Genomic DNA, 14,994 nt, shown 5'->3' on the forward strand with positions numbered 1-14,994 from the left:
ACAGCTGGCAGGTAAGGTCATTCCCAGAGCCTCTGCATCTCTAAATAGGGGCTGTAGGACCCTCCCGGCCTGCCTCATGAAGAGTTGTGACAGTTGGGGTGACATCAGGCCTGGGGAAAGCAAAACAGTGGCAATATTTGCTCCTTAAGGAGATGTCCCCATCCCCACCACCAGTTACCAAGAAGACATGTGGCTCAAACAACCCACTCCACCCACCCACAGCAGGGCTTACCAAAGCCTGGCCCAATTCTGAAGTATGGGGAAGGGCAGGAAGGTGAAGCCACTTCTGCTTTCTGCCCACACTCACTGAAGGACCAGCCCAGGGGGCACATTTGAATTCTCAAACCTCAGCCACAGGTTCACTTCAAGTTTTGAGAAGAAATTCATTGGCAGTTTCATTATAACTGGTTGGGTCCTCTGCAGAAGTGCCTCTCTGTGCTTCTGGAGAAGCTCTGAAATGTGGGGATAATTGCTGAAAATATGGATGAGTGTGACTTCGTCACCCACCAAGATTGATTGCTTTTTCCTTCCAGAAATTTCTTGTGGAAGACCCTAAAATTAAAATATTTGTTATTTACCCTTCTGTGAATTCATCCTAAGAAAATGATCTAATATTGACAAGGCTTCTTATACATTTTCTTCAACCATTTTTTTAAAATGATGGAAGAAAAACTAACCCTTTATGTGGAAAGGTGCTCTCAGCATATTGGAAATAATCTGAAGTGTTCAATCATAGGAGACTTTAAAGTAACATAGCATACAGTGAGTAATATGCTGTTTCAGACATTATTTTAAATACCATAAGGATATGCTTGATTTATAATGGTAAGTTAAAAAGCAGATGAGCAGTCTGGCTGCAGGCACAGGCTCTGGGGTTGAAGTGCCTGGGTAGGAGTCCTGCCTCTGTGCCTCATTGGCTGCCTGACCTTCAGTTCTGTAAGCCTCAGCTTCCTCATCTATACAATGGGCACCACAGCAGTAGCCTTCTTTCTGAGTGGTTTCAAGGGAAGCAATGGACTGGCTCTAAGCACCCAGGACACAGTGAGTCTTCAGTATCATTTATAACCAGAATTGTCATTACATCCATGGCAAATCAATCCACTGACAAAACCACTAGAGAGAAATGCCACAAATTGCCCCCAGTAGTTGTTGCTGGATGGTGGCACTGAGCGAGATGTCAGTCCTCAATCCTGCCTTTGTGGGATAGGATTCTCCTCCCACCTAGTCCTCTACAGTCCCCTACACTTTTCCTGTTGCTCATTCATTCTGCAAATCGCTCTGTTATAGTTTCCTCTTTGAGTTTTGATTATGAGCTCTTGAATCAGGGATTTTTTCTTGCTTGTCTCCATAGCCATAGCCCCTAGCACAGATCTAAGAAATAGTAGGTGCTCAATCAAACATTCAACAGTCAAATTTTCCCAAGCTTTATTTGGAGTGTTTCAGATGTCTGCTGCTATGTAACAAAATATAGTGGCTTGAAATAATAGCTACTTATTATTTCTCATGATTCTGTGGGACAGGAAGTGGGCAGGGCTTGGCTGGGCGGTTCTTCTGCTCCACATAGCATGGACCAAGAGCTGCCTGGCTGCACTTGTTAGGGGGCTAGAAGCTGGAAGATCCAAGGGAAGCTTTATTCACAAGATTGGTGCCTTGTTGCTCTTCCTTTGTAGCTGCTCTTTCCTCCCATGCTCACTTATCATTCATTAGACACTGCAAATCTTATAAAACATGGCAGCTTGGCTTCCAGAGAGAAAGACAGTGAAACTTCCAGGCTTCTTAGGGTCTACATGCAGAACTGCATAGCATCATTTCCACCTCTTGACAGAAGGAAGAGCATGAGCACACTGAGAGGGAAGAGATTTGGAGGGCCATCTCTAAATCAACTAATGCCTGATTAATTTTTTTTTTTTTCCTGGAGACGGAGTTTTGCTCTTGTTACCCAGGCTGGAGTGCAATGGCGCAATCTCGGCTCACCACAACCTCCACCTCCTGGGTTCAGGGATTAATTTTTTAAAAGACAAGAAGAAAACATTTTTCAAAAGTAACACTAGGATAAGCTGGTCAGGAAGCAGCATTGGATGAAGTCCTTGCCCTTGTGTTTCAGAGTGGCATGGAGCCCAAGGCATAACTGCAACAGGAGCTCCCTGGCCCAGGAGTGGCAAGCCCAGAAGTCTCCCTGCAGGGAGGTTGTGCTCTACTTCACAGGGAGAAACCACAGAGCTGGGCTCCCAGTGGCCTCACAAATAATCCTGTCCAGTTTATTGCCCCAAAAGCTTCTGAGCCCCAGCACCCATGTGCTATTCCTGGGTGGAAAGACCAAGGTGAGCAGGGCAGACTCCGTATGCTCTGAGAGCCCGGCCTGCTGGAGGGGATGGTGTAGACCTGGTGACACATGGCCATGGAGTCAGTGGTGTCTTCATACTCACATAAGCACTGACAGAAGATGCTACCTAATCAGGAAGTCAAGAGAAGCCCTGTCTTGGACTCTACACTTTGAGGGCCCATAAGAACCCCAACACACAGCACATGGTGGATGTGCAGATGGGCACTTCCGTTCCTCCAGAGGTGTACCCAGTGCTGCCCTGTGTGACCCATGGCTCTGACCCTGCATGCTAGTGTTGTCCAGGCACCTCATCTCTTGTCCTATGTACATCCTCAAAAGAAAACGTGATTGGATCCAAGTGTTAGGGATTTGGCTTATAGGATCAGTGTATGTTTGTGAGTTGTGTCATTGCTAGCAGGAACATTGCTTCTGTGTCTGGGAGGAATTGAACATGGAAGCAATAGGAAAAAACTCAATTTCCAGATTCTTCCTCTCAGATCACCTAAATGTAGTAGCTTCTCCATAAGAAATCTCATTTCTGAATAGTGTGAGGCAGGTATTTTTTCTTCTTTTTGAGTTCAAATTCACAGTTTCATAGGTACTTATCTATCAGTGCAAAATTCACAATGGTTCTTTGTGGCAGCCTGGAAATATTTCATGCTGTTAAACAGTTCACTCACTCTTAGATGCAAATGTGTGGTTCTAGATGTATAATGTCATATGCATAAAGTGTGACACACATTCTTCATACCAGCCACTAGATGCAAAACGAACACCAGAAATGCTAACAGTTTAATTTTTTTAAATTGCAATAAGAACTTAATTTTATTCAAGTAATTTTTTTAAATTTTTTGCATTATTTAATTATCATACATATTTTGCTTTTTGATTTTTTAGAGAAATCTTTAAGAGTATAGTAATAATAACATGCATTGGCACAGTAAAAAAAAACTTCCTTTGTAGCAACAGTCAATCTTTCTATGTGTCCACATGTTAGACTGGTAATGTATATTGTTGCTACTAGTGAGTATTCGCTCTTTTGTATTCTGTGTTAAGCTTTCCATTATGAAATAATTATAGAGACATAGGAAGTTATAAAAAAAAATCAGAGGTCCCATGTCCCCTTTTACCCAGTGTCTCTCAATGATTCTATCTTACATAACTTAGTACAATATCAAAACCAGGGAACTGGCATTGATGCAATGTGTATCACTCCAGTTGTATTACATGCAGATTTATGTAACCACTAGGGTGCACAACTATCCCATGGCTTCAAGCTGTCCCTCATGCTGTCCTTTATAGTCACACCTACCTTCTGCCCCATTTGTCCCTAACCCCTGGCCCCCTCTCATCTGCTCTCCATCTCATTTTGAAAATGTTATATAAGTGGAATAATGCAGCCTATGACCTTTTGGGTCTGGCTCTTTTCACTAAACATAGTGTCCCTGAGATCCACCCAAGTGGCTGCAAGCAACCGTAGTTCTTTCCTTTCCATTGCTAGTGTGTTTAACCATTCGCCTGTTTAACCATCTTGACTGTTTCCAGTTAGAGGCTATTACAAATAAACCTGCTTTAGGAGCACCCCCAAAACTCAACCTCACACCACGTGTGTTGGTTGGAGCTGATTCTACCCTCAGCAGTGGGGTGGATGCATGACCAAGACCCATCAGAAGAAATTGTCCCCTGCCCCAATTGAAGCAATGGGTTCAGGATTGTACACGTGATTCACGACAGTCCATTCAGAGGTCATCTCAAGGGTTTTGCTAGAACCATTAGGTTTATTTCTTTTCACAAAAAATGTCGTGAAAAATTACACTCAACCCCTCTAGGTCTTGCAGTCTTCAGCTATGAAATAAGGATAAAAATCTCTGTGCTAACAGGTTAGTATGTATTTGTTCATTCAACAAACTAAAAAGTGTTTACTGAAAGGATGTGAGGGAGCATTTCAAGAAGTAGAAGCAGGTGCAAAGGCCCCGGGGCAGGAAAGGAGTTGAGTAACCAGTATGCTGAAAGCATAATGCCAAGAAGGTGGTAGTGCCAATGTAGGGAGGTTGAGCATGAAGAGGACCAAGATAAACTAGAGAAACAAGTGAGGACCTCTCAGGAAGGGTCTTCTAAGATCTGGCAGGAAGTTTGAACTTGAGGCTCAACATGGTGCAAAGCCATCTAGGTGTTTTGAGCAGGGAAATGGCATGCTCCAATTTATGTTTTATTGCTGCATGGAGAATGGCCTGAAGATAATAGAGCCTACATGGAAACCAGTGTGAAGGCTCCCGAATGAGGCCACGCGAGAAACGTCAGAGGCACACTAGGGTGACACTAATGGAAAGAGAGAGAAAAGGATGGATTTGGGATGTATCTTGGAAATAGAAGTGACTACAAGGCTTACTCACAGAATGAATCATCAGACCAACTCAAGAATGACCCCTACATCTTTTGCCTAAAGTTAGTGTGGGTAGTAACATTAACTGGTATGGAAAGGAGGAACAAGCTTGGGACAGGTTAGAGCACATGTTTTGAACGTGTTAGATATGAGATGCTAGAGAGTGAGGGTAACGGAGCAGTCAGAAAAGGATGCCTGTAGCTTAGAGGTGAGCTCTAGTCTGGAAACTGGGACTCATCAATGCAGAGGGCATTTCAAAACTGAATGGATAAGATTCCCTGGGAGAAGGCGGACCCAAGCCTAAGACCTGGGAGCCCTCAACAGTTAGAAATTGTGTAGAACATTGAGAATTCATTCCCCTCTCAAAGCTAAACTTGGGAAAGAAAAAAAAAGCTGAACTGTCATCACATGCTATCTTTTTCTTAATTTTTTAGTTAAATTCTCAGTTAATTAATTTGCAACCTTTCTTATTTTCTAATATACACATTTAATGTCATAAATTTCCTTCAAAGTACCATGTTAGCTGTATATGACAAGTCTTAAAATCATGGTTCTGTGTTGCATTTGATTCTAAGTATTTTTGTAATTTCTATTCCAATATCTCCTTTTAGACATAAATTAACAATGTATTTTTCGGTGTTTAGATGTATGATTTTTAGTCTTGTTATTGTTGTCTAATTTTATTGTATCAAGGTTAGAGAACATTGAATAATATCGATTCTTTAGTGTTGATTTATTGAACCCTCTTGTGAAGTGGTACATTTCAATTTCTATAAATATTCCATGGGTACAAGCTTCTACATGTATCTATTATATCAGAGTTTCTTAATACATTGTTCAAAATCTCTTTCTCTACTAATTTGTTGCTAGTGTTCTACTTGGTCTATCAGTTTCTGAGAGTGTTATCATAAAATTTCCACCGAGTGTGAATTTTCAAATTCTTCACATTATGTCACAGATTTCTGTTTATTTGTTTTCTTTCCTTCCAGGCTGTGTTGTTAGATGATGTAGGTTCAAGATTTTTGTATTTCTGTGAATCATTTCTTTTATCATCTTGCAATGACAATCTTTATCCCTAACAAAGACTTTCCTTAGTCTATCTTGTCCATATTAACATTACTTCACTACACTAGGTTTATTTTAATTCCTATTTGACAACCTTTTTCCATTCATTTATTTTCAACATTTTCTGTGTTCTTATATTTTTAGATGTGTCTTCACAAACAGCTACAATTGGATTTTTCTAAAAAATGTGTGAGATTAATCTACTTATATTTACTATGATTACTGATAAATTTATGCCACTTGGGCCTATTTTTACCTCCTTCTTTTGTGTTTCTATTTATCGTAATTTTTCTTTTACTGTTTTCTCCCTTTCTCCTTCTGTTGAATTGATTAGGATTTTTTTTGTATATATCACCCTCTACTGGTTTAGAAGTTATACATTCTACTTCTACTCTATAATTGTTATTCTTTACATTTTTAATATGAATATTTGACTTCTACATGCCTACCTCTGTACTGTCCAATAGAGTAGGGCCACTAGCCATATTTGAAATTGGATCAACTGAGCACTTAAATGTTTAATTTTATTTAAACATTTAGAAATTCATACAAAACCCAATTATTAAAAAGCTTTTATGTCTGTTTAGAACAATCTGAAAATTCTTTTTTTAACTCTAAATTTTGTAAACTCTAAATACAGATAAAATACTTTCAGCCGAAATTTGGCATCCAAATTGGAATATATTATAAATGTAGAATACACACCACATTTGGAAGAGTTTGTCTAAAAAAAGGAATACAAAATGTTTCAATAAATAATATCTATAATGATTACATGTAAAAATGATAGTATTTTGCATATATTGCCCTAAATAAAATGTTATTAAACTAATTTCACCTGTTTCTTTTTTAACATGGCTACCAGAAAATGTTTAATTATAGACGTGGTTCAAACTGCATTTCTGTTGGACAGAGCTTATCTGGAGTGAAAACTGCAAGTGCCCGGCAGTCTTAATGTTCCGATTCTCCCCAGTCTTCTCTTCCAGGTGACTGTGTTCAGTGTTAGTTACCGTATTGTATGAATATCAGCTCCACCTCATCCTTAACACTCCCATCTTGGTTATTCCTCACTCAATCACCGTGATGCTCAGGTTTACCAAAATGTTTGCCAGTTGCTCGGTCATCTCTGCACCCAGCTTCCCGTGCCTTCTTCACAGTTATCTCTCGTCTTCCAGCTTCCGAAGCCATACTGCAGGCTGCATTCTCTCCCAGTGTCACCGAGATCCCAGGCCCTGGGCAGAGACCCCCTGCCACGGCCTCCACGCCTGCTCCATGGTGGCTCCTCCAGCTCGGGGGGCTGCCATGTGCAGCAACCACAAGAGGCTGGCCCAGCCCAAGTGCAGACAGGAAAGGGCACTCCAGGGACGCACTAGGCTCCGCCCCCACACCCGTCATGTCCCTGCGGCTCCAACTCGGAGTGGGAATAGGGATGGGGGCAGCCCCTCGTCCATCCCCTTAATCCCTTCCCAGAAAGTACATCCAATTATCCAGGCACAGCCTCTGGGGCAAACTAGGGGCTTTAGCATGCCCGCCGTGTAGGCCCCACCTGACCAGGGCTGAGATCTAAGCATCGTCCTCTCTCCTGGGGTGTCAGGGGGCTGCTCCCCAGCTCTGCTCCTCACAGACACGTCCCAGCCCAGTGGCCCAGGGCCTAGACCAGGGTGAGGGGAGGGGGCGCTCATTGCCCCTTAAAATTTGCACCCAAGATAACTCACTTGCCTCACCCTGTTCCCAGTCGTGCACCCACAGAAGCAGGTGTTTCCTGTGAGTGTTACGCAGGTGACTCCTCTGGACGTCCTGCAGTGGACGGACCCCCTCCTTTCAGGACATCCTCGGCCCCTGTGCTGGTCATCACTGCTGGGAAGCCCAACAGCTCAAACCGTGTGCTGATAGCGCCACCTCGTGGCCAATACTGCCAACTGCAGTCAAGATTAGTCTACCCTTGTGAATCAGCTCCGCATCTCTTCTTCCGGTAATGTGATCCTTTTCAAAAAGAAGGTGGAAACAATCCCTAGGTTCCGGCGTTGACTGACTTAAATATTTAAACACGTGAAACAATATATAGCCCTCCAATGCTTATAACAACTAGAAAAACAAAACAGCGTCACTACATAAAAACAAAAAACAGTACCCTAAGAACTCTAATTGAACATGATCTACAGTGTGGTTCTGGCAGAACGTGACCACTTGCGGGGGATGATGGCTCAGTGAGCAGGTATTTCTAGAAGACCTTCGTGGCCAATCCCATTTCCAGAAGCTTCAAAAACCCTGTATCCAAACACAGGACCCTAGTTTCACGGAAGCCAGGTAGCTCACTGATGAGGACAGCTTCCCGACTGCTGACTAGGGTTGTAGGTCCCCCTCAGGCACCGGGGAGGGCCGAGGAAGGGCCCAAGGGAAAGCCACCATCTGGCTGCTGGCTCCTGGGAGCCTCACTCCACCAGGACCCAGCTAAGTATTAAAAGCAGTCGTGTTTTCTGCTACTTGCCGCCAACTCGATTTTAAACAGACCGGCAAATTCAGGCACTAGGTCACCTGGGAATGTTTGATTATAAGGTGTTCATCCCAATGACTTATATTTTAATTCATAGTGTAAATTTAAATGCAGAATATTTTTCAATGTGTGAGGAACCTGAGTTGAGAAGCTAAAACTGCCCTAGCTGTTGCTGCTGCTGCTGATGATGATGATGGTGGTGATGATGATGATGATGATCATAGAGGAAACGGAGGACACAAACATTTCCAGGGCCCCTGCTAAAGGTTGCAGCTGCAACACACCGTCCTGGCTACGGAGATGAGCATGGCATTCTAATGCGCGCTGGGCACTTAGCTAAGTGCTCCGCCTGACTTTCCTTACTTCACCCTCTAACAGACCCATGGAGTCAGCAGGATTACTATCCTCACTTTATAGATGAGGAAGGGGGCTCAGAAAGGCTGAGTAACTTCCCCGGATACCTGGCTATGAAGTGTCTGGAGCAGAAGTCAAACTCAACTCTCTTGCTCCCGAGTGCTGTCCTTTCCACTGAAGTTCATGCTGCCTCCCCCAGCAAGCCTGGAGAGTGAGTGAGCCTTCACCAGACGGGCACACACAGAGGAGGCCTGGCACACTGTTTTCAGTGGAGCACCCTATAGCTGTAGGGACTGACAGGGTCCAAGAACAGGATGCTATGACCTTGCTCTGGTGCTGTGGCAGAACGTGTGCCTCCTTACCTCTGCCATGGTCACCCTGTCCCACACCCGGGACCTCCAGGGGCTGGCAAGAGGTTACCACAGTGCTTAGGGTGAGTGATGGCCCTGAGGCTGGACTGACCCAGCTCTGCCCAGAGGCTGAATCAGGCTTTCCAAGGTTATCAGCCCGTGGCCAACCACCCTGCCATGGTCAAGGAGGACAAGAGTGCAGGTGAGTCTAGGTGAACCTGGACGCTGAACCCAGGTGAGCAGGAGGTCACTCCACTCTCGGAGAAGGATCTCTCTGCCCACCACAGACCCCGGAGGCCAATTCAACAAGAGCCAACCGCCTGCTTCCTCTGCTTTGACTTTCAAATGCCAGCCATGCTGCGTGTGGCTCTGGGACCTTGGGGAATGCACCAACCCTTTCTGACCGTAGTTTCCCAATCTATGAAGTGGGGGAGATGTGGGAGATGTGGGAGCCTTGAACAGTGGCTCTGATCCCTCTTGGCAACCTCGGGGCTCCTCCCCTGCTAGTGATTTCTCCAGCCCCCACTTTGTCCTCATACTTAAGACACAGAACTGGGCCAGCTATGCAGAATTCACTTACTCCAAGGAAGACTCAGTATGGAAAACCCCCTAAATCCCACACGCCCTGCCAATAGCACCAGGCGCACAGGACGGTGAAGCTACAGACAGGCTGGGGCAAGATGAGCTTGGGCATCCAGAGGCCAGGAGGGAAGGCGCGGCGAGCGGTCCAGGAGCGCGGGCGGCCGCGTCCCCGATGCCCGCCAGGGGGCGTCATACACCAGGGCCCAGGCAGGCCGCCTCCGCCCGCGGCGGTACCCGCGGTGCCCGGCAGGGGTCAGCCTCGCCCGGCCGTCCCCGACCCTGCTGCCGCAGCCTCCTGACCCGCTGGGACCGCCCGCGGTGCCGCATCCCGCCCCCCTCACCCCCCAGAGGCGCCGAGCGGCCGGGAGCCCGGTCCTGCCTGAGGATGCGGGGCCCTGGCTGCATCCCCCCGACCTTGCCCGCCAGCTTATCACACGGGGGCCTACGGCAGGGCCACAGCCAGGGCGCCCGCGGGGCCAGAGGAGCGGGCCGGGAGGTCAGGCGCTGCCACCAGGCGGCGAGGAAGGAGCCCCAGGCAGGCCCCGGGCGGCCGAGGCGGGGGAAGAGACGCCGGGCCCCGGTTCCAGGTGAGCAGCCCCGCCCGCTCTGCCGGAGCCCGCGCTCGCTGCCCGCTCACACCCTGCGGGAGCTGCGGGTACAGGGCCCTGGGGCGCACGTGGCCAACCCACTGCCACGCCCGAGGGACGGGTTTCCGTCCCCACCTCGGCCCTGGTGAACCCCGTGGCTGGAGTGCCTCCTGATCCCACAGTGATGCCCACCTCGGGGCGCTGCCAGGTGCCAGGGTAACGCGTGTGACACACAGTGTGCTGAGAAGTGCTGGCTGTCACTGTGAATGTCCGTGGTGGGGTGACGCCCAGGCAGGGTGCGCTGGCCTGGCTCCAGAAGACCGGGCCTCTCCAGCCCCTACAGTGCACCCGTTTGCTGCATGGCCCGTGCAGGCGGTGGCTGCTTCTGGCTGAGTCATCCCGAGACAAGCGTCCAGCCTGAGCTCTCTACAGCCCTTCCCAGCGCTGTCCAGCAGGCCCCGGGAGCTGTGCCCAGCTGTGTCCGCTTAGCTGGGGTGTGACCTGCATTTGAACTTGCTGCAGAGAAAGGTGGGTGAGGAAAAGGTGAGGGCTGGGGTGAGGGACTGGAGAGCAGTCTCCTGTCCCCTCTCCCTCTGAGGTCACTGTCCCCCAGCTGGTGGGCAGAGCTCTGTCCCCAAGTCTTCCAAAGGAGAGGCCCACGCTGTAGGACCTTGTCCCCACTATAGGCTGAGGTTGGTAAAGGTCACAGAGGTGGTTCCTGATAAAACTTCCCTAACCAGAGGTCTCCCGATGCGGTGTCCCCTGCACACACACCTCCACTCTCCATGGTGCGGGTGGAGGTCAGCGAGGAGCAGGCACCTGCCCGGGCACACACAGCCAGGGCGGAGGCCCAGCTCACTGTCTCCCTGGGGAGGGGCCCCCTTGCTCTGTGAGAGCAGGGAGGAAATGGGTCACTGACCTGGCCAAGAGGAAAGAAAGAAAGGGTAATCAGCATAGCCCAGGAGAGGAACTAATATTCCCCCTCTCCCTCCCTCCCTCTCATACACCACACACACACACACACACACACACACACACACACACACACGCCCCACACCATGGGGATGTTCACATGTATCCTATACTTAGGACAACCCCACTGTGGGCACTGTATCTTGGAGCCCTTTCCCCACCCTTGCTTGCAGTGCCTAGTATCCACTCTAGCATCCACCCTTTTTCCATCCATACCAGCTGAGGTGGGTTTTACCAGCCAACCCCACCCTATTCCTGGAATGAGAGCAGGTTGGCTTTAGCCAATCAGCACATTGTATTGGTTTGGGTGGTTCAGGGAGGGGTGCGTGGCCCAACCAAGGCCATGAGGCAAGAAGAATTGTTTGGGAGAGTAAGGAGGGCAGCTTCCCAGCAGGTTTGAGAGAGGCACTGGAAGATAAGTTCTCTTTTTGTGTTGGTCATGAAAGAGTATTAGTCCGTGAAGCAAGCTGGTGTCCAGCATTTTTAATAATGAGGGAACTTTGTTGAGAATGATGCAGTCATTCTAGAAGCAAACAGGAGAACTGCAAAGAAACCCAGACTTGGTTAACATCATCAAGCTGCTGGATCCAGCTATGCCTGAAGTCCATATTATGAGGACTTTCCTACTCAAGGAGTCAATAAATCCCCTCTTTTTAACTGTTGTTTTTTTTTTTTTCCTCTGCAATTGAAAGTTCCTTACCTGGTAGTTTTCTTTTTTGACCAAAGAGAAAGTGGATATTCAGAAGGTATAAAGTTGCCAGATACTCAGTTAAATCTGAATAGTGTTTCAGGTCAACAATGCATACCTTTTTAGCAGACATTATGCCCCATGAAATACTTAGAGCACAGTTACACTGCAAAATTAACTGGGCATCCTATACTTTTGTTTGCTAAATCTGTCTCATGCCTAAATTCCCAGCACTCAAAAAGAGAAAACCTGGACTTGGTCCTTAATTTGTAGTCATGCTGCAAAACTCTAGGCTTTTAGTTCCAAAGCCCCCTGTACCCCAAGTCATGGGACAGGCTTCTTCCTCTCATTCCTCTCTGCCTCTGTACCTGTGGGCTCTTATCCGCCTTGCACTCCGGCCTTTGCAACCCAAATTACTGCCTGCTTTGTTGCAAGAACATGCTGGCGCCTTGGGTTTGGGCCCTTGCTGCTCTCTTCAAGCAGTTGAGTGCTTGCCTGCCGCCTCCTTCTGTTCCCAGCTGTCCCTGGTCACTCCCCAGAGGCTCAGGTTGCCTCCCTTCTCTGCACTGTTCCAATGCTCCTTTCTGAGAACATTAGCAGCAGGAGCTGTCCACAGATTCCCAAGACATGGGCTAAGATGACAATTTCCCCACAGCACTGGCTATGCTTGTTTTGTCTTTATAGCAATGATTGGTTTTTAACTGCTTTTTTGCTCTCTGCAATTGAAAGGTGTTTCAGGTCACTATCAATAAACGTGATGCAAGCTCAATATAGCACAGACAGCAGCAGAGACAAGGAGGGTGCTGGGAAGAAAATTCGGTAGCATGCCCTTCCGGGAGTCACTGCTCCATCTGTATCAATGCTGCTTGTATTTAGATAACATTGTATCCACCGCCTTGGAGGCTGCCTTTGCCTTGGAATGCCAGGACCACTATGTCAATGATGTTGATGGCTGCATAAGCATCATTTGGCTGTTTCATAGTCGGGACTTTTCTTTTTGATTCTCCACAACTGTAAATTATGCTGTTATGATTCTAAATTTCCAGAAATTGAATGGAAAAGCCATGCCATGAGCAGCCTGTGTGCCCAGTGAGGGTCTCACATGGGGTGTTCCTGGCCCTTGACTCTCCATCTGTGGGTGGGATTAAGTCCTTGCTCTCCCCACTCATGGGACTGCTATGCCCACCAGCGGAAGGCCATAAATGCATCCTGGAAGTCATGCTGCAAATGTTGCAGTGTTGTTTGTACTTACTTCTGAGCCTCTCAGGAAGCCCAGCTCCCCTTATATCCAGGTCAGCTCATGGAAAAAAATCAAATATAGCATCTGATGTGTGCTGAAGGCTTTGCCCACAACGCCCTTTCTTTCCACTCCTCGGCCCTCCGTTTGTTCTCAGAGGCGGTTGTCATTATTGTTTCCATTTTACAGATTTGAGGAACTGATACCCCAAGACCCCATGACTTGACCAAGACCATTCCAAGACCCCTAGGTGCACTTATGCTGATTGAACTAATTCCTCACATCGAGGCTTCTTGTTTAAAATCCAAGAAAATACCAGATAAAGGGCATTCTAAATATATTTCTTTTCTATAGATGTGGATCTCCTGTTACTGGAAAACAGGAATTAGCTTGTCTGCTTGAGGATGTGGTTGGTTCTTTATAAAAAGGATACAGAAGAAATTTGCACAGACTGCCAGCTTCATTATGCTGCCGACAGCTTCCAGCAAAAGGAGAACGTTTGCAGCCAGATATTTCAGTAAGAATTTTATTATGTTCTATGTGGGAAATGATTACCTTTGCATTTGACTTCTTGCTTGAGGGATGGGGTCCCCGGGGGCTGTCTTGCTGTTGTGGCTGAGAGCACCAGGTGGCATCTGTGGTCAGGATTCTGACCTCCTTCAGCTCCTGGCAATGGGTGAACCCCTGAACTACTTCACCCCTGAACTGCTGCAGCTCTTCTGTGTCTGCCTGAAAAACAGAGGCTTCAGGGTCCTGGGCAATAATGACTCAGGGCTCTGATTGCATTCAGAATCCATAAGGACCTCTATGTCCTTATGGATTCCATAAGTACCACTGGGGTGATAGGCACGTCCTTCACAGGGAAAGGCTGTGTGCAGCTGAAGGCTGCTCTACATCCTGCTTGGAAAGGATCCAGCCAAGGGGCTCATAGAGAAAAAGTGAGGATGCCTCAGTAACCCTCAGAAAAGTATCTGGAGGTAACTGTTAGACCAAATGGGATGACTGGGTCACAGGCAGATGCTATCTGGGTGGGCTGTGCAGGTGATGATTGGCTAGGTTATGCAGGTGGGTCACAGGCAGGTGCTGGCTGGGTGGGTTGTGCAGGTGATGACTGGGTGTGTTGTGCGGATGCTGGTTGGATGGCTTGTGCAGGTGCTGGCTGGGTGGGTTGTGCAGGTGATGACTGGGTGTGTTGTGCAGATGCTGGTTGCGTGGGTTGTGCAGGTGCTGGTTGGGTGGGTTGTGCAGGTTATGACTGGGTGGGTTGTGCAGATGCTGGTTGGATGGCTTGTGCAGATGCTGGTTGGGTGGGTTGTGCAGGTGTTGGTTGGGTGGGTTGTGCAGGTGCTGGTTGGGTGGGTTGTGCAGGTTATGACTGGGTGGGTTGTGCAGATGCTGGTTGGATGACTTGTGCAGATGCTGGTTGGGTGGGTTGTGCAGGTGTTGGTTGGGTGGGTTGTGCAGGTTATGACTGGGTGGGTTGTACAGGTGCTGGTTGGGTGTGTTGTGCAGGTGATGACTGTGTGGGTTGTGCAGGTGCTGACTGGGTGAGTTGTGCAGATGCTGGCCGAGTGGGTTGTGCAGGTGATGACTGTGTGGGTTGTGCAGGTGCTGACTGGGTGAGTTGTGCAGATGCTGGCTGAGTGGGTTGTGCAGGTGATGACTGGGTGGGTTGTGCAGATGATGACTGGGTGGGTTGTGCAGATGCTGGTTGGGTGGGTTGTGCAGGTGATGACCAGGTGGGTTGTACAGGTGCTGATTGGGTGGCTTGTGCAGGTGCTGGTTGGGTGGGTTGTGCAGGTGATGACTGGGTGGGTTGTGCAGATGCTGGTTGGGTGGGTTGTGCAGGTGATGACCAGGTGGGTTGTACAGGTGCTGATTGGGTGGCTTGTGCAGGTGCTGGTTGGGTGGGTTGTGCAGGCGCTGACTGCGTGGGTTGTGCAGATGCTGGTTGGGTGG

General features: G+C 47.9%; 1 protein-coding gene across 2 annotated transcripts in view; it reads left to right on the plus strand.

Moving 5' to 3' along the window:
- Positions 1 to 9,897: 9,897 nt before the first annotated feature.
- The window catches only part of ARHGAP22 (Rho GTPase activating protein 22), a 224,306-nt gene continuing 219,209 nt past the window's right edge, over positions 9,898 to 14,994 (plus strand). The window contains exons 1-2 of one of the 2 annotated variants that reach the window (XM_021672238.2): positions 9,898 to 10,138; positions 13,390 to 13,552. In XM_021672238.2, the coding sequence (XP_021527913.1) occupies positions 13,501 to 13,552 (52 nt within the window). In that variant the 5' untranslated portion in view covers positions 9,898 to 10,138; positions 13,390 to 13,500. Of the gene's footprint in view, positions 10,139 to 10,577; positions 10,667 to 13,389; positions 13,553 to 14,994 lie in introns of those variants that run through there. The other variant, XM_064370060.1, reaches the window with a different exon arrangement.

Source organism: Aotus nancymaae, unplaced genomic scaffold (assembly GCF_030222135.1).
Source record: "Aotus nancymaae isolate 86718 unplaced genomic scaffold, 86718_ANA_hifiasm-v0.15.2.pri h1tg000099l, whole genome shotgun sequence".
NCBI classification, from domain to species: Eukaryota; Metazoa; Chordata; class Mammalia; order Primates; family Aotidae; genus Aotus; species Aotus nancymaae.